Source organism: Amblyomma mixtum, chromosome 5 (assembly GCF_055824585.1).
Source record: "Amblyomma mixtum isolate Tamu chromosome 5, ASM5582458v1, whole genome shotgun sequence".
NCBI lineage: Eukaryota > Metazoa > Arthropoda > Arachnida > Ixodida > Ixodidae > Amblyomma > Amblyomma mixtum.
The window spans coordinates 8,039,161-8,057,873 of record NC_143016.1 but is presented as its reverse complement, the minus strand read 5'-3'; the positions used below and the strand labels follow the sequence as shown (position 1 = coordinate 8,057,873).

At 44.2% G+C, this 18,713-nt stretch overlaps 1 protein-coding gene across 4 annotated transcripts in view; it reads right to left on the bottom strand.

Annotated features, from left to right (window-relative positions):
- Positions 1-7,483: 7,483 nt before the first annotated feature.
- Pgant9 (polypeptide N-acetylgalactosaminyltransferase 9) overlaps positions 7,484-18,713 on the bottom strand; it is a 152,405-nt gene continuing 141,175 nt past the window's right edge. For all 4 annotated transcript variants that reach the window (XM_089543230.1, XM_089543231.1, XM_089543232.1 and 1 more), the window contains 6 exons: positions 18,256-18,373; positions 16,457-16,642; positions 14,772-14,900; positions 13,663-13,773; positions 10,344-10,472; positions 7,484-9,102 (listed from right to left, as the gene is read on the bottom strand). In XM_089543230.1, coding sequence (XP_089399356.1) covers positions 8,941-9,102; positions 10,344-10,472; positions 13,663-13,773; positions 14,772-14,900; positions 16,457-16,642; positions 18,256-18,373 — 835 coding nt within the window. In that variant the 3' untranslated portion in view covers positions 7,484-8,940. The remainder of the gene's footprint in view (positions 9,103-10,343; positions 10,473-13,662; positions 13,774-14,771; positions 14,901-16,456; positions 16,643-18,255; positions 18,374-18,713) is intronic.

Sequence of the window (18,713 nt, the reverse complement as noted above, 5' to 3'; positions counted from 1 at the left end):
GTTGGACTTCTTGGTTTTTATTGTTTAAACATTCGGCAGACTTTTTATTTTTATTTTAGGACGCTGTTTTTTTTTTTCAGTTAATATTATTTTCATCCTGAACAATATATTTACCAGTAAGTAACCCACAAACTGTACGACTTGGAGCTGCGCATTCGAAAAAATTGATACCCTCATTAAAAGAGTAACTCAAGTTAAATAAAGGAATTGAAGTTTACTTCTAAGAACTAGGTTGACATATGTTATCGTTGGGTTGTTACACTGCGTTGAGTGCTAGGGCGGGGCATCACGTGGTCTGCGTGTTGATGGAGGCAATGAAACTGCCACTCAATCGTCATGATAGCCTCATATACAGGGTGTTTCACCTAAGACTTTCTGCAATTTTTAAAAGTAAGCTTTTTAAATTAGATGCATGCTTTTTCTGGCATAGCATTGTCAGTGGTGTAGTACATCATAATTCAACGAAGACGTGCTAACTAGCAGGCTTGCTAACCAATATTTAATAGTTAACTTTTAAACTATTACCGTTGGGCTCCTTAATTATTGAGAGACATGTAGCCCACCGTAAGTAATGTCCATATCCGTTTTTAGAATTTCGAGAACGCGATTATCCTCGGCGCTGTGGCCCAACAAATTTTAGCTATTTCGACGAGTTAGGTTCACTGGAGAGGTCGCTTTGCCTGCAAGCTTCTCAAACCGCATGTATTTTGGCGCGATGTAGGCGAAATTTGTTGGGCCACAGCGCCGAGGATAATCGCGTTCTCGAAATTCTAAAAACGGATATGGACATTAGTTACGGTGGGCTACATGTCTCTCAATAATTAAGGAGCCCAACGGTAATAGTTTAAAAGTTAACTAATAAATATTGGTTAACAAGCCTGCTAGTTAGCACGTCTTAGTTGAATTATGATGTACCACATACTGACAATGCTATGCCAGAAAAAGCGCGCATCTAAATTCAAATAGCTTATTTTTAAAAATTGCAGAAAGTCTTAGGTGAAACACCCTGTATATACTTTTTTGTGACACCCATTCATGTTTTTGTGTCAATGTCCTACTTGCATTTCATTAACCTAATTTACAGACTAACTGCACTAATCAGGTGATGATACTGAAGAAATGGAGCTTAGCTAGAAGACAGCTAAGAGATGATGCTTTTCGGTCTGCATCTTCCGGTCTTTGGTCTGCATACTCATCTTTGTTGTCCTGGTATTCTGAGCCGCAATTTTGCTGTTAAACTGCTTAAAATGTGGAAATCTATGTGAGGGTAAGAGCGGGCCAGGGTCTCAGGAATGAGGAATGACAAAGAACGTCCGCAAAACTCATATGATTAAGTGAAGAGAGAGAGAATCACTGCAAGAATATATAGCTGGAAAGAGTGAAATCCAGAAGGAAGCACATTCAAGAGGCAGTGTACCTTTCTATTTGAGGCTAGATCTGGTTGCCTTAGAACCAGGCAATAAGTCTGAACAGGGAGATATTTGTGTTGCAAGTGGGAGCATATGTGTAGAAAACACTGAACATATTCTGGTAGACTGTAAAACTCTACACCCTGATGTCAAAGATTTCATGATGAACCTTCAGTAGCTTAAAATTTTAAGTATCCCGAAAACAAAATTAACACGTCAGCAGTGAGACGAGCAAGAGAAGCAAGAAGCAAAGCAGAACAGAGAAATTGCAAGAACCATCAGAGATATCAAAGTAATATTGCATTAAACAAGTAAAACAGACTTGAATGAAGAAAAAAAAGTAAACAGAATACAACTGAAAGTTTAAAAAAAAATAGGGAAAAGTATAAAACAGATAAGCTACTACTTTAGTTTGCTAGGCAAGGTAGTATACTCACCCCTGCCACGATGAAGACGACATTTGTTATCTTTCGCTCAGTTTAGGGATTCACACAGCATAGCGTAAATGTTGAACAATTTTTTATATATTCTGATTTATTTTATGAAACCTTTTGAAATTTGAAATGAAGCTGAAACTTGTTTCAAGTGAAGTAAAAAACATGCAGGCACTGAGGAGAAACGACTCAGAAATTTTACATTAAATGCACTTAATTCTATATATGTATACTTCCAAAACATTATTTTAAGGCAATTATTTTACCTTGAGCCTTGCTTGGGCATGGTCCAAGAAAAATAACTTTCAAAAGGCACCCAGTACTCTGGGCTACCAGAGCACTAGACACCATCACCTCGAAAAAAAAAAAAAAAAAGCTTATGAAGTGAACACATATCTGACCTAAGCGGTCTGCTAGCAAATCAAATTCTGTGCTTGTTGCAAATACATTGAACATAACACAGTTTCCAGTATAGCAAACACTGTCCCAGAAAGTCTGCAAAAATTGTCAGTGACACCTTTTGCCCAATTTCTTGCACTCCTTTCAAGCTAAACTACACGTGTTCTGTGTGCCTGTTGGGTTTCCAGAAGGATTAAATGCTACCTTCTATAAGTGATTGTGCACAGTGGCCGCTCGCGCGCACTTATTTTCGGACAAAACTTGGGGACATTTGCACGCGAGTGGCGCGAACTTGATTACTTTTGTATTTTGTAAATAGTATACAAAGCTCTCCCCTGTCCTTTCTTGCTATCGCTCCTCTCTTTACTTCTCCTCACTATCCCCTCCCTTTCCCTTTCACTTCTGCGGGCTGCAGCTCAAGTGCTTATGATATCAGATAGAAATTGCCGCGACCAGCAACATTCTTTCCCTACACATTTAAAAAAAAAAAATAAACCACTACCATCATCACCATCACCTTGGCAGATGAACATGACATGCTCCAACATAATGCAGATCAGCTGTTATACTTGGATTTTCCTGGCTTTCCTGTGGCTCGCCTTCACCGCAATGCCGTCTTTGAGCCTTAAGGACATGGCCTTGCTCATCTAGAGTTGGCATAACATGCTTGTACAGTTTGTCCAGATTTCTTGGCACACCCACACTCCCAAAATAATTTAGCCAAGACTACGCGGCTGTCGCTTGATCAGTTTGAGATGGCAAGGAGTGGTTCAGCGGTGAAGAGCAATCACAAAAAAAAAACATAATAAGTGGATAGTGAACTACATCAAGTATTTTTTTTTCCCTTGAAGGAAAGACTTGCAATCATTGTCATCATCATCATCAGCGTGTTTAAGCCCATTGAAGGCCAAAGGCTTCTCTCGTCTATCCAATTAACCTAGTCCTGTGCCAGCTGCGGTCACCGTATTTCCGCAAACTTCTAATCTCATGCACTCACCTAACTTTTTGCCACCCCCTACTATGTTTTCCTTCTCTTGAAATCCACTGTTATCCTTAAGGACCTTCGATAATCTTGACTTCACATTACATGCCCTGCCATGTTTTATTTCAACCTCCACGCTATATGCTTGACACTAGCATTGCCTTTGAGCTTCAGAATGTTTTCTAGTAAAGCCTATCAATTTTCGAATTTAGTGCATTTAGTACAGTCCACAGCATTTGCTGCAATTGTGAGAGAGTAAAAGAAAACCGACACATTGTGCCTCACTATTTCTCAGGAATATTTATTGCTCATTACTTACCTTTTGTTTCATTCTTCAGCTATAAATTGTAAAAAAAAAAGCTTGTGCACTTTCACTTGCCTGTAACTGCATTCATTAGACATATTTTAGGATAACTTCCAAACATCTCTCAAAGAAGACACAATTTGGCTACCCTGAAGCTGAGTCTGGACTCTAGTAGTTACGGCGAGGATATCCTGACAAGCGTGCAGAAAGTAATCACGGCCTAATTTGGGCTAACTGAAATTAGACAGCCACCCACGTATGTCCAGATGCATAGATTTGTGAGTGGATAATCAATACTCTTGCATACTTTAGGTCCTGCACCAGCCTAGTCACAGAGATATTTTTCAGGTATGCATGGTTATCTGCAGACACCTTCTGAACCCAACCTCACAAACACATAGCTTGGCCTGCTCACTCAATTACATTTGTAATGGTTTGGTTTGGTTTATGGGGTTTAATGTCCCAAAGCGACTCAGGCTATGAGAGACGCCGTAGTGAAGGGCTCCAGAAATTTCGACCACCTGGGGTTCTTTAACGTGCACTGACATCGCACAGTACATGGGCCTCTAGAATTTCTCCAAAAATTCGACTGCCGCGGCCGGGATCAAACCCGCGTCTTTCGGGTCAGCACCCGAGCACCATAACCACTGAACCACCGCGGTGGCAATCACATCTGTAATGTAGCAGCCATCAGAAGATTGCTTACAACTCAACATGAGCAGTCCATTCTGCAATTGGTTCAGAACAGTTTCCATACATTGTCTGCCTCCTATGATAGCATTACTGCTGCAGAGTAGAGTAATGCGATAGTTAAGGACAGCTTTCCTCACCATATGGAGTTCAAGAAGGCAGAAAGTACAGGCTAGAGTATATTCAGGCTAATCAAAGGATGTGCTCTGCATTTTCGGCAAAGAATGGGTATAAGGACTGCAGAGAGAATCAGCCTTATTCTCTAAAAATCTATTTACCAAAAGATCATCATCATCATCATCAGCCTGACTACGCCCACTGCTAGGCAAAGGCCTCTCCCATATCCCTCCAATTAACCCTGTCCTTCGCCAGTTGCGGCCACCGTATTCCTGCAAATTTCTTAATCTCATCCGCCCACCTAACTTTCTGCCGCCCCCTGCTATGCTTGCCTTTCACCTTTTCAGTAACAAGCAACACTGCCCACATGTGCATCAAGAGACAAATACACATGCAAAAAATTAGCTGTTGCTTCCTGGTCTTTTTAAAAGCAAGCATGTGATGCGGATATGCTGCAAGGAGACAGAAGCTTGATAACACTTGTGTCCTTTCCCCTTCAAGAACTGGTGCTTGTACGCATCCTCTGTGTTTTGTCTTTGCATCAGGATTTTTCAAAGCACCAGTTGTGCACTATGGATAAGGTCCCAATTGTCAATGGCAGGAAATTTTAAATTCTGTGAATTGAGAACAAAGAATCTGCCCGCAGCATTCTTCCAGGGGAAGCCTCCCATGCATTAATGCGTGAGAGTTTTTGCGCAGCAGCTAGCCGCCATGACCCTGCTTCTTGCCTCACTGGAAGCATTTTCTTCTGTACAGTAGCGGGTAAAAAAGATTAGCACAGATCACTGGCGATCAGAATTCGTATATCTCACCACGCGGCGCTGCGGTACGCAGACCTGCCTAATGGGCCGTTTCCATATATGCAGCCTAGGGGAGGACGGTAGGAAGTAAGCTTTATCAAGCGTGCACCGCCCGAGCGTTGAAGTGCCAGCCCTACGTGACTGTGCTTGCAGCATTTATTTTGGCTCGGTTATCATGAGCAAAGATGGCTTCTTTTTATTACTGTTTTTTTATGTCCGCGATGGTTTGTCAAAAGGAACTAGCGGGAACAATAGAAGATAACGCTGTTTTTAGCCAGTAATTTTGGTGTCCGTGGCAGTCCGCTGAACCCCCCTAATACTGTAGAATGGGAACGGCCTGGCACTCTCATTATCAGCTTCTTCGCCACCCGCAGCACCACGTGTTGTCATTCCGGCGCTCTGGTGTTCCGTCATGAGTGATAATCTTTTTTACCCGCGACTGTACAGTTATGCACTCGTGTTTTGTTCAGTACAGTTCTGTGCTCGTTTGCACTTTTTTAGCGCACTAGCATTAAAACCTCAAATCTCGGATTTTGCCAATGTTTTTTCTGTCTGAGGCGAGCGGGTTTCAAATCCGCGGCAGCACAAACAAATCAGTTTCACTGGCCACTGCATCAGACCCCTATGTCATCACGCAGCCAAACATCACACACGCTCAATTGCCAGTGTATTGCGCTGGGCTTTGGTTCTTCTTCTTCTTCTTCACCATAAGAAAATGGCACATACCCACGCGGGGGGATTGGGCTTTGGTTATCATAGCCTTCATCAACTTCCTTCCATGCAGAATAGATCCAAAAACACTACTATTGCACTGCCCTCTTACAATGAGCCTGAAATCAAAACCGAAACTGAAACTGAACAGAAAACTGAAGTGCAAGCACACTTAATTCACATTTAGCCTACCCAATCAAAATCGTGCCTACACATTATGGCTCTTTCACTACATTCCCTTCTTTTTCAACGGCTGTCACGTAAGGAATACTGAGGACAATCTGAAGGTGGCCTATATCGATAAACACTGAATTCTAACGGTAAAGAAACCACTCTCACTGAAAAAGGAGCTTTTATAAGACAGAAAAAGCCATAAAACAAAACACAGGTGTCACTATCAACGGCAGACTTCGCAAGTAAACTGAATACGTCGACACTGAATTTCTGGCTCGGACACTCCCAAGGCCTATACTACACCACATTTCGCTTCAAAGAAGTGGCAACCAGTACTTGTAGGTGTGGACGTCACTAGTTCGAATTGAGGTGCTAGCGCATCTACATCGCATTTGATTTACTGTGCAAATTGGCTGTAATTTTTTTAATCTCATTTTCTAAACTATAAAAAGATTTTTTGCTGCCGGACCAACGTTAACATGCCCAGAAAGAACCAGAGGATCAATTTTTACTGAGAACAATGAATGGATGGGGTCCTTTAACATGTTTGTAGCAACTCCTTCTCATCAATGCCTGCCTCATGCTTTGCCTAGATAGCCATGGTTGTGAACAGTTGGCTTTTCCTCGCATCCCAAAAGCCTGGTGGGTGTGTTTGCTGTGGGTATATCAAAGAACAGCGGAAAAAAATTTGCACTATAGTCGTAATTAGGCTCCAAATGTAATACAAGGAGCTTTCTAAAGCAATTATTCCAAGGAAATAACTCTCTTTATATTTTTGCAAATATGGAAATATACCGCTTTTGACAGGTGCCAATATCGCGAATCATTCCGTAGATGCGTAGCTGGTGCATTGCTCCTAGAGTTTGTGGGGTTTAACATCCCAAAGCGACTCAGGCTATGAGGGACGCCGTAGTGAAGCGCTCAGGAAATTTCGACCGCCTGGGGTTCTTTAACGTGCACTGATATCGCACAGCACATGGGCCTCTAGAATTTTGCCTTTAACGAAGCTTGACCGCCGCGGCCACTGAGCCACTGCGGCGGCCGCATTGCTGCTAGAGCTGCTAGAGCCACAGCGCTTGATGCACTAGCTTGCTTGAGAAGATAGAGAAGCATGCATGTCAAGGTACTAACAGAACTTAATTCATTACCAGCTTCTGTTTAAAAAGTACTACTTGGATGATTAAAATCACATTCCCATCATTCTACTACTCCTACTGATGTCCACAAACACAATATTAAAAAAAGAGAAAGTGGCTGCTAGCACACATGCTAAAATCAGTGATTTTTCGCAGAATTGCAGAAAACTAGGGGCCAAGTGTCAGGTTGTGGCCGCCAAATTGATCACATGCTAAAATCAGTGATTTTTCGCAGAATTGCAGAAAACTAGGGGCCAAGTGTCAGGTTGTGGCCGCCAAATTGATCAGTACCACACACTAGACAAGAAGTCTCTCTGGTGTGCCATGAACATTTTCACAGAATTTTATTGATAAAAAGAATCTTTTTTTGTTGCAAACTTTACTTTTCATAAGGCACAAGTTTCAATTACTTGAGTGCAAGGTAAGCACATACGCACAAGTCTATTTCCTTAAATTTCAAAGCCATCTCTTTGTACAGAGATGCACACAGAGCCAAAGGAAAAGAAGTAGAAAAACTGGAATGCATGAACTGACTAGAAGAGATGGAATGCAACAAATCATTACAGGAAAGAATTGCAACGGATATAACATGGCAGACGTATATGTCAAAAAAAAAAAACAATTTTCCTAAACCCACGCCACCTTCAAAGAAGAAAAGCCTAAAGGAACAACTTTACCAGGGATGCTACATCTTAAGAATTAACACATAAAAAACTCAATCCCCTAACACCCTGATGGAGTAAACACTGTTCCTGGCTTCCAGGCCATTCCAGTGACGTGACCCAAAGCCCACAGTACATGCGCGCAATGATAAAAAAAAGAAAAATACTCGTGGCTATGAACTCTGGCTGCACAACTCTCAAACGGCTCACGCGGTACAAAAACATGTGCTTTTCATATCCTGTGTAGTGAAACCAGAGAACCACTTGTAGTGTGCAGCTAAGCTGCTGGCAGCACATGGTACACACACAGTTTCTCTGTGAAAATACACCTTCAACAAAGTGTTAAATTTGTTACATAGTCTTTGCTCTGCAGGATGTCTTGGCAATAACAACGTGCTTCAGTCTTTGCAGCTGCAACGACATCCATGCAAACAATAACAGCAGCAACGATGAGACAAAAGTCAATAGGTAGAAAAAAAAAAAAACAGCACAGCACTCATCAAAGCACAGATGCAAAAATGGCGAATGAGGCACTGTTGGCAAAGCACTGACAGCCAATCAGTTGGGAAGCATCCTGCATTCCCTATTTTGATTCTTGGCACTTCTTAACGGTGCTTGGCAGAGTCTTCACTCAATCCACCAACTTGCAGCACAGGATTGGACTGTGAGGTTTGCAGTGCAGGGCCTGGCGTGATCTTTCCCAAACTCGGCTGCAACCCGAACTTCCCTGCATCTCCATCCACAGGAATTCAATGATGACATCAAGATGAACACAGACCCGACAAAAAAAAAAGTTCAATGGAGCAGTTTGTGGCAACGAAAGGCCTGCATTCAGCAGTCACCGAGCTGGGATGAACAGGTGGAAGATGAGTTCTATTGTCGAACAGAAGGGCAAACCGGGCACCTTCTATGAAGGCTTAGCTGAGATGATGACATGACCGATGACTGATGCACTATGGTAACTACTATCGCACCATGAGTCCATTGTTAGCACAGACTTTCAACTTGCTCCACTTCTTTTTTGTTCCATTTTGATGTTCACTTTGTGCACAGACTTCATGAGGTCCCATCAGGTGAGGAATCCCTCAGAGCAGCTGCTGGGTTGCCAGTGTCTGCGACAACCTAGTCACCCCGCCTGGGAATCTTGATGGCCTTGGTTTTGTTGTAGTTCTGGAATATCCAGCTCTGCCTTAGACTGCCCGAGCATATCTCCATGCTCACTTTCTGGCGGTCCTCAGACATCTCCAGGCACTTCCGGCTGCTACCATGCTGAACAGTCCCACTCTGCAACATTCAAGACAGCAACGCCACATCAGTAAAGTGACTGGCACATTTGGCCATGGCAAATGCAGTGAGCACTTTCATTGCCATGGCAACTGCAGACAGACAGACACCTCCTCGATTCTAAATAACTAAGGAATGCAACCAAGAAACTGGTTGGTTGGTTCATGGGGTTTAACGTCCCAAAGCGACTAAGGCCATGAGAGATGCCGTAGTGGAGGGCTCCGGAAATTTCGACCACCTGGGGTTCTTTAACGTGCACTGACATCGCACAGTACACGGGCCTCTAGAATTTCTCCTCCAAAGAAATGCAGCCGCCGCGGCTGGGATCGAACCCGCGTCTTTCGGGTCAGCAGCCGAGCACCATAACCACTGAGCCACCACGGCGGCTGCAACCAAGAAACTGCTACAAGAAATAAAACTGTGCGAGCCACTTTGGCTGCATCCAATAAAATCATCATGCAAGGTACAAGTTTGCTAAGCACCTCATGGGGAGACCATGTGCAACTGATAACTGGCTGCAAGACTGCTGCAAGGCTGCTTACTGCTAGTGTGCATGATGAATGTGGATCTACACTGCAGCAGCAAATGCATTACAACTGTGTATAGATAAGCTGCGAGAATGTGTATAAACTGACCTTGCCTCCAAATATATATTCCTCTCACAGTGGAGCCACAAGGTTTCTTGTCAATAAAAGAGCTGAAAGTGGGCCCTAAGTACTATAACATGGTATTATGCTCGGAAAGCTATGCAGTGATTTCTTCAGTTTCAAGCCCCTTAGGCGTCAGCAAATATGAAAGATAGCACTGCTGGCCCTCAGCAATAAAACATGCAAATAGCTCAAATGGCTACCACACAAGGCAGTAGAGCAATACAGCAGTGTTGAACAATCTGCATAAATTTTTCATTCAGTTTCAAACATGCGAAAAAATAACACGATGCAGAAAATGCAGGCAGATAGATGTAGTCTCCTCTGAGAAAGCAGATTCTGAGGTGCATAAAAAGTCCCATAAAAGTAAAATTTCAATAAATATTTAAGGCAACAACCTGTCTCTGTTGAAAACACCCTCCGCCATCAGTGCACTTTGAATTCAAAGCATGAATGCCAAAACAGTGCCATCATATGTGTTAACAAAACTGTGCTACTCGTAGACTTGACTGTGAGAAGGAATTTTTTGTGGCAACCAAAACCCATGAACAAAGACACTGCTGACAGTGCACAATAGAAATTGCAAGAACGTACAGCATCATCATAGATCCATAGTTGGTTGCCCTTGGATCCATGGCATGGGTAGAGTACAACATCAGAACCAGCATAGTCGAGGCAGGCCTCATCTCGCCGGATCTCGCCTTCTTTACTGAGCATCCAGTACTGAAATGAGATAGAAATGCAAGTACAAATGAGTCAGCGATACCATTTGAATTCTTCACTCTTAAAGGCACCTGAATGGTCACAGCAGTAGCAAGTGCGGTTGGTTTAGTAGGTGCCAGCTCCAAACTTAAAAATTCTATGGCTAGCTCACGGCTTGGTCTTAACAACCTTCACAATTCCATGTCCTAAGCTCAAGCCTGATATTACTCAGCCCATCAGGCTCGAGTGACTTGTAGATAGTGAAATGAAAATACATCCACATTTTTGGCTGAGCTGCGCTAGCACAACCATTGTGCCGAAAACAAAGCAAACCTCAACTTCACTCAATGTCCCTCCTGTTACCTGTATAAAATGACAATGTCTAACCCATGTTACTTGTCACAAAAATACAAAAGAAGGGCATCTCTTCGTACCCACGAACTCGTGTGGATAGGAATAGCGACACGTTGCCCTTCTCGTAGGCAGGAAGGTAGTGTACCTTGAGCTAACCAAAACCAGCTGGTATCGTACGGCGTGGTATGAGAGACACTACTGTGAATGGCTCCAAATTAATTTAGAGCACCTAGCGTTCTCTTATGAGCACTGACATTGTGCAGCACATGGGCGTCTTAGCCATCTCTTCTACATCGAAATGCGGCCGCTGCATCCAGGATCCAATCCCATGTTGCCACAGCCACTGAGCCACAGCAACAAGTTTGCCCATTGGTATCATGCTGTGTGTTCATCAAGTATGCTGCGCGTTCACTGCCAACCTGTCACAAGCCTAGAAAAACTGGCGCTTCCTCCAGCAGTAAGCGAGTGTGTTGAGCTACACAGATGCTTCCCAGGCCTGGGTGTGCGTTCAACAGAGAACTCCAAGCCTGGAGTGCACCGTTGCGCTGCAAGTCCAAAGAACATGGTGTTTTTCCATGATCAGGCAAAGGCCCAAGCCAGACTTCTATTGTGCAAAGACACAATGCAGCATGACACTTCTCAGTATGCTACTCAGTGTGTCAGTTCAAGTGTATGATCCCACTCACAAGTAGCAGCAACATGCAGTGCTTTCAGCTCGCACAGATGGTGCATAAAGTCTGTGTGGTTACTGCAGAGTGAAGAGTGTTGTGCAATAAAGAGATGCACAAGGCTACCACTTTAGAGCATGGAGTTTGTGTGGTTACTGCAGAGTGAAGAGTTTTGGTTTTGGTTTTATTGGGGTTTAACGTCCCAAAGCAACTAAGGCTATGAGAGACGCCGTAGTGGAGGGCTCCGGAAATTTCGACCACCTGGGGTTCTTTAACGTGCACTGACATCGCACAGTACACGGGCCTCTAGAATTTCTGCTCCAAAGAAATTCTAGCCGCCGCGGCCGGGATCGAACCCGCGTCTTTCGGGTCAGCAGCCGAGCACCATAACCGCTGAGCCACCGCGGCGGCCCAGAGCAGAGTGAAGAGTGTTGTGTAACAAAGAGATGCACAAGGCTACCACTTTAGAGCATGGAGTCTGTGTGGTTACTGCAGAGTGAAGAGTGTTGTGCAATAAAGAGATGCACAAGGCTACCACTTTAGAGCATGGAGTCTGTGTGATCACTGCAGAGTGAAGAGTGTTGTGCAATAAAGAGATGCACAAGGCTACCACTTTAGAGCATGGAGTCTGTGTGATCACTGCAGAGTGAAGAGTGTTGTGTAACAAAGAGATGCACAAGGCTACCACTTTAGAGCATGGAGTCTGTGTGGTTACTGCAGAGTGAAGAGTGTTGTGCAATAAAGAGATGCACAAGGCTACCACTTTAGAGCATGGAGCCCTACGATGTGACAGGCTACTGCACACCTCAGTGGCAGTGGAGGCAGACAGGTACGATGTGCAAGCATGTGGTCAGCAGCCTGCACTGTACCCCATTTGTGACACCACTTAATTTTCTGCCGCAGTCAAAGATGCCACAATCTGCAAAACCACCATTACAGTTACAGCACCTAGTACAGCATCAATGGAGTTACAGTGAAAGCTCGTTAATTCGACCCCCGTTAATTCGGAAAATCGGATAATTCGACGCACACGCGAGGTCCCTACAATTATACATAGGAGTCTATGGGGCGAAACTCTCGTTAATTCGACCAAATTTTGCCGTGCGTCGGTTAATTCGACTTCACTCCGCAGCCCGCCAAGCCGGTGTGCCGAGAGCAAAAAGAAAAAAACACTGCCACGAGCGGGGCTACTGTACGCCTGATAGGCCATCTGTATGGTAATCGCCGTCAGCAGCGTGAGCGAGAGCGAGGGAAGCGAGGTTAGCGGCGGCCACGGCGGCGGCCGAAGCGGCTGGCGTCTTTTTTTTTTTTTTTGTGCTTCGCAGCAGTCGTGTTGGTGTCGTGTGTCGTCGTTGCCACGTGTTCTTGCTGCTACGATCGCGGTTGTTTAACCATAAGGCGGCGCCTTTTTTGGCAATTGCGCGCTTTGTCAGCGTGTTTATTGGGCTGCTTGCTGTTGCTGTTTTGTTGCGACTGAGAGAAGGGTGAAAGGAAATTGCACGGGCCTGCGGGCTCAGCCGAGCAACCACCGCTGCCTAGTGCAGATAGAGGAGAGTTAGAAGATCAGAGGAAAGATAAAGAGAAAAGATAAGACGCGGGGCGTCGCAGATCAGAGGAAAGATAAAGAGAAAAGATAAGACGCGCCGCGTGTGTCGCAGGCAGCAGCAACCGCGAAGCGGACCCTGGCTGAAAGAACAGATAAGCGGCTGAAGCCGTGCTCGCTTCACCTCCTCCCCGCGCTGCTTTCGTGTGGGTAGCGCGCAGGCACTGCGCCTCGCCTTTGTGTCCTGTCGACCATTCGTCGGAGGGTAACGATTGTGAGCAGTTGCCCCAAATGCCGAAGTGCACGGTGAAAGAAGCCGCAGAAGCCTTGTCCTTGCGGGAGGACTTCTGTGAAAAAATCCCTGACGGTGCGTGTGCCGCGCAGCACCTGGCAGCTGTTAGAGCTATCGTAGTCGCTCAAATTCGCTCGAAAAAGCAGGCAACGATAACAGATTTCTTTGCCAAATAAAGGTTGCGGCAAACGTTTTTTTTTTGCTGTTCATTCGATAATTCGACATTCGGATAATTCGACAATTTTTCGCGGTCCCGTCAGTGTCGAATTAACGAGCTTTTACTGTATATGGTGGGCTATGGCTTCCCCGTTCTCAGCCTGTTCCATAAAGATGCGAAGCAGTGACGGCACCCACCTGGTTTCCTCCCTGGCCGTGGCAGGGATACATCCCCACCGGCTTGTGCATGTTGTCCCGACCAGCAGGACTGTCCAGGCAGCTGCTGCCGCCCTGGCCCTTGTTGCGCACCTGCAAGCACGATGTCAGTCAGGCTTAGTCAAGGTCAGGAACTACTGCGGCAGACCACACTAGCCCCTTTTATTTTCTGGCAAAGAAAGCTCGACAAGTGCACTGTAGAAGTAGGACTGCCCACCCCAAGAGTTTCCCACAAATCGGCCTCTGGCTTTGGAATGACATAAAAACTGTTGGCAGGTGGACCACCTGCGGCCATAATGAATTTACCTCCATCTCTTAAAAATCAGAGCTGCTCAGCAAATGCACGCAGCTCAGCTCATGATAACATAGTAACAATGCTAAAATCTACTGCCTGAACACATTAAGCTAGGTAGCAGTGTAGTCTGCAATACCACCAGTGAAGGAGTTTGGGAATGGGTCCAAGTTTGACGGCACCAAAAACCACGCACCATAATAAGCATTATGTCAACTGGCTGAGTATGTGAAAGTTGTCTATTCACAAGACAATGTTAACCTTTTCAGTACAGAAGCACAGGCAGAGTTCTTCAAAAATTTTAAAATGTGTTTTTATGTGTGCACTGGTGTTTTGCATGCTTCAAAAAACATTATAATGAGTGGAGCTTCTCAGTGCCAAACAAGGTTTTGTGGTTTTTACAAAGCAAACAATATACAGAACGTCCAAGCTAAGGTGAGCAAAGGAGGAAATATTAGACCTGAGCCAGACATCAAACTGATGACCAGTCGTCTGTTAAGATAACACAGTGCATACCAAAGAAAAAAAAAAGATAGCCAGACACATGAGAGAGTCAAGTGGGGAAGACGAAATTAAGAAACCTGCAGGGAGAGGGTGGCCCTTAGCCTGGCAGATGATCATGTTCATGAATCAATAAGAAATGTGAAGCAAAATAATGCCTGTCTCTTCTACAGGACTGCCAAAAATACTGGCCCAGTTTTATTCTGCAACATGTACCAGCTTCTCGTCAATCCTTTTGATCATGATAGCTGCAACATTGGCATAAAAATGTACGCAAGGATCCACGATGTATACTAACCTCTCCAGAGGCAACTGCGTCTCCAGGCACAAAGAGCTCTGGGTAGATGGTGCGCACATACCAATCAAAGGAGCGGCACTTGAGTGTCTCCCTGAGACGCTTCCTGGCACTCACATCTCCAAAATCGCCCTGCAAGATAAAAAGGAGGCACAGTGACACATGCTATGGAAACACAAGCAGAGATACAGTTACCTTGCGGCAGTTCTGACTCGATCTGCCAGATGCACTTTAGTTTAATTAGAGCTTTTTGATTCCTTGCGCAAAACAGTTACCTGAGAATATAGCTTCTGAGGCTAAAAATGGTTGAAAAGGGCAATTCAAGTTATAATTAAGGCACTCCATGGGCTCACTGGCAGTGAAAACCTTCATCAGCCACTTTGTCAGCACAACATACCCTCAATGTGGGCACGTGCATCTGTTTTAAGGCAGACTGGAACGATTATTGGAATACTAAGTTCAGCAGATGGAGGCAGTGGTCTCACAGCATGCACACTGAGTGTTTCTCAGACTATTACATGTCTTGAGAGCTGAGCATAATTAAGCATTGAAAATTTTGTTGAAAAGTTCATTAGATTGACTGTTATGCTCTCACAAGAGCAAAAAAAAACATAACAGCACCAAATTCAATTTGGTGCCATAATACCAATCTGTATACTAGATTTATATGGGGCTGAAATAAAAGAATCAAAGGTGTAGGTGGGAGGGTGAGGAAGGATGGGGCAAATGGGCTACTCAAGAAGTATATGGGCAGGGGTTGCAAATTTTCCATGTTCTGCCCTCCTTCTCAGAAGACATGAACTGATTCCCTATTCCACCTCCATGATAGGGGTCTCGAAGGAAATAAAAGCTTCCCCGCACGGACAATTTCCCACAAGGATGCTTCCCCGCAAGGACACTACCCCGCAAGGAAGCTACCCCGCAAGGAAGCTACCCAGCAAGGACGCTACCCAGCAAGAACATTTCCCCCAAAAGAACACTTCCCCCGCAAGAACACTTCCCCCGCAAGACCGCTTTTTCGCAGCAAGGGTGCTTCCCCACAAGAATGCTTCCCAACAAGAACACTTCCCTGTAATAACGCTTTGAGCAGGGTGTGTTGCTGGGCAAGCTGGTTTGACAACTTGGTTTGATAATCCTTTCCAAAATGCCTTTTAGCAAGCATGTTTCCCTGCAAGGACGCTTCACTGCACCTTTGAGAGAATAAGGGGGGAGCTTTCTTGTGGGTGTGGGATATTCTACCGGACCTGCTGTTATGTTTTTTGCTTTCTTGCCCCGACAATACCGTGCGGACGCTCCATGAGTACCTTTGACGCCGTGGCAGTTGCGAAAGTTTGCCTAAACCGACGGACAAGCAATGTGGTTCATCTTAGGTAGATTTTTTTTTTTAGATGGAGTCTATTGTTTGCCTTACCTGACAATTTGCTTAACTGAGCTCCTCCTAACGGGGGTCTATATAATTCCAGTGAACAAGTGCAAGCAAGGAGGGAAATGAGCAAGTCCATGTGTAGGTGAAAAAGTGAGTTAGTGAAGAAATGAATGGAAGAAAACATGAATAACAAAACAACGCCAATGCAAGGCCTAAACAAAGGTCTTAAGAACAATGCTTTTAGTAGCCTGGCAACTGAGAGCCAGCAAAATTGCACATGTGCCCTTGAAGAGCACACTACAGTGAACCAGCTGGTACCCACCAGGTCCTCGCCAATGCGCTGGTAGTAGTACTGCTTGTATTCATCTAGCCAGACTTCAGCCAGGCGCACCGAGTTTCGTCGGAGTACATTCACGCCTGAACGCCACTTGTACGGGCTTCGCTTGCGGAAAATGTGGCCCACGTGAGAGCAAGGTACGATCTCCAATGTACCTCCACACATCCATGTCTGAAGGAAACAAAGACAGGGAAGCATCAACCATGCATTCACCACACTGTTTAATAACTAGTTATAGCTCTTTTGCATCAATATGCAAACTTAACAGGGGCTTAGGTTCATTTTGCCATGTGAGACAAGCTGCAGATTCTCTGTAAAAGTAACATACGGTCCTTTTCACCCGCCAAAAATGGGGGGTATCTGCTATGTGTTCGTTTCCCTCAAGGCACCAGACAACTGTCATGGCCTAGCAGGACAACATCTGATTGACGAAAAACATGCAGTAGCACTCTGCTTAGACAGTCATATACTAGGACAAGTTGTACATCTTTATTTTGGAAGCAGCTAATTAAGATGCGTCACATGTAAAGCCACTGAGAACAAATTAATGTTGGTCTGTGTAGGTTAATTATAACATTCTACTTTCTCTGAATACTACTTAAAATGGAGCTGTTATAAGATATAAAATTCAAAAAATAAAGCTATCACCTTTACAGACCGCTTTCACATGGAAACTGTGACGGTGTCAAGTGCTTTTTGTTTGTGGATCTCTAAATCCAGGCTACACTACCTTCCATTTCCAGTTAGTGATCACAGAATCCATATTCCTCTCAAATCGTCACTACCATGATTTTGAATCAAGTGGCGGAACAAAATATTTAGTTTTCAACTGCAAAATTTCTCAGCAACAAATATGTCTCTCGCTGCTGAAGAAATGTTAACAGAGCCACAAAAAGCCAAATGACCAAAATTGTACTGAGAATCTAAAAAAAAAATTTATTTATTTATTTATTTATCATCATACCCACAGCGCCATTGGCTGGCATTACAGTGGGGGGGGGGGGGGGGGGTAGAAGAAAAAGTACACAAATGCCACCGCGTGCAGGTGGTTACAAAAAAAAAAAGATAACAATGAGATAGAAAGAACACGGAATTATTATACACAAAAAAATGTCACAGCATGGAAGAAAATGAATCATTTGATAATATGGACACTACTTCCTCAGGCAGCTTGTTCCATTCAGAAACCGTTTTGGGGAAAAAAGACATTTTAAAAAGGTCAGTCCGGCACCTGTATTCTTTAACTTTAAGTGAATGATCTCTACGTAAAGACACGTAATCAGGGTTGGCTATATATTTGGTTCTGTCTATTCCAGTTCTAGAAGTATAGATAGTAAAGATTTTACTAAAATGCATCTTCAACAGAGTTTTAGTTATCACTTGTGTTGCCAGTAGAAGAAATGCACTAATGATGCAGCAGCATAACGCACATTAATAGAAGACAAACCCCAACTAAGCCAGATATTTTAGCTAAATAGTAACCTTGTGTATGGAACTGTTTCCAAACCTGATAGTTGTGCCTCTGCAAGTGTAGTGATGCTTATCTGGGAGTAATAACATTTCGTGTTCATGTAGCATGCTTGTAGACTACAAAATCTTGAAATGACATGACATTTACTCATGCTCTGAACACAATGATGTGTTTTCATGGGTTGCACCTGTCAAGGCTTCATGGTGAGAGCTACAAACATATACAATTCGAAATAGTTCACCTTTACACTAAAACTAAGCAAATGACACTAGCAAATGGAGTAAAGTGCCAATAACTGGGCAGTGATGAGCACCTTGAAAGAAAGCTCCAGGTTTTCTCCACCCCAGATGTCGAAGCCACTATCATAAGTGCCAAGCTTTTCAAAGAAGGCCTTGTCTATGGAGAACAGACCGCCAGCCATAGTGGGTGACCTGCAAAGGAAGCACAGTTTGACTGAGTGTGCTAGCTAGCAAATGCTGCACTTTTAGCTGGCTTTCATCAAGCACAAAAAAAAAAAAAATGTTAGTTGACATGGTGAGCAACCAAACTTCCAAAATGGGTGCTACTCAAAGGATAGGCAGGAAGGGCAAGGAGTTCACCCTGCATCCCTGTTATATTACATTTATGGCACTGAGTGCAAGGTGGCAGCACAAGTTATAGGAAACTGTGGATTATAGAGGTGTAGCAGCACCCGCTACAACCCCAGTTTCTGGCTGGCACTTACTAGAAGACTACAAATGAACTTACAGAAAAACCAACTCAGCATCTGTC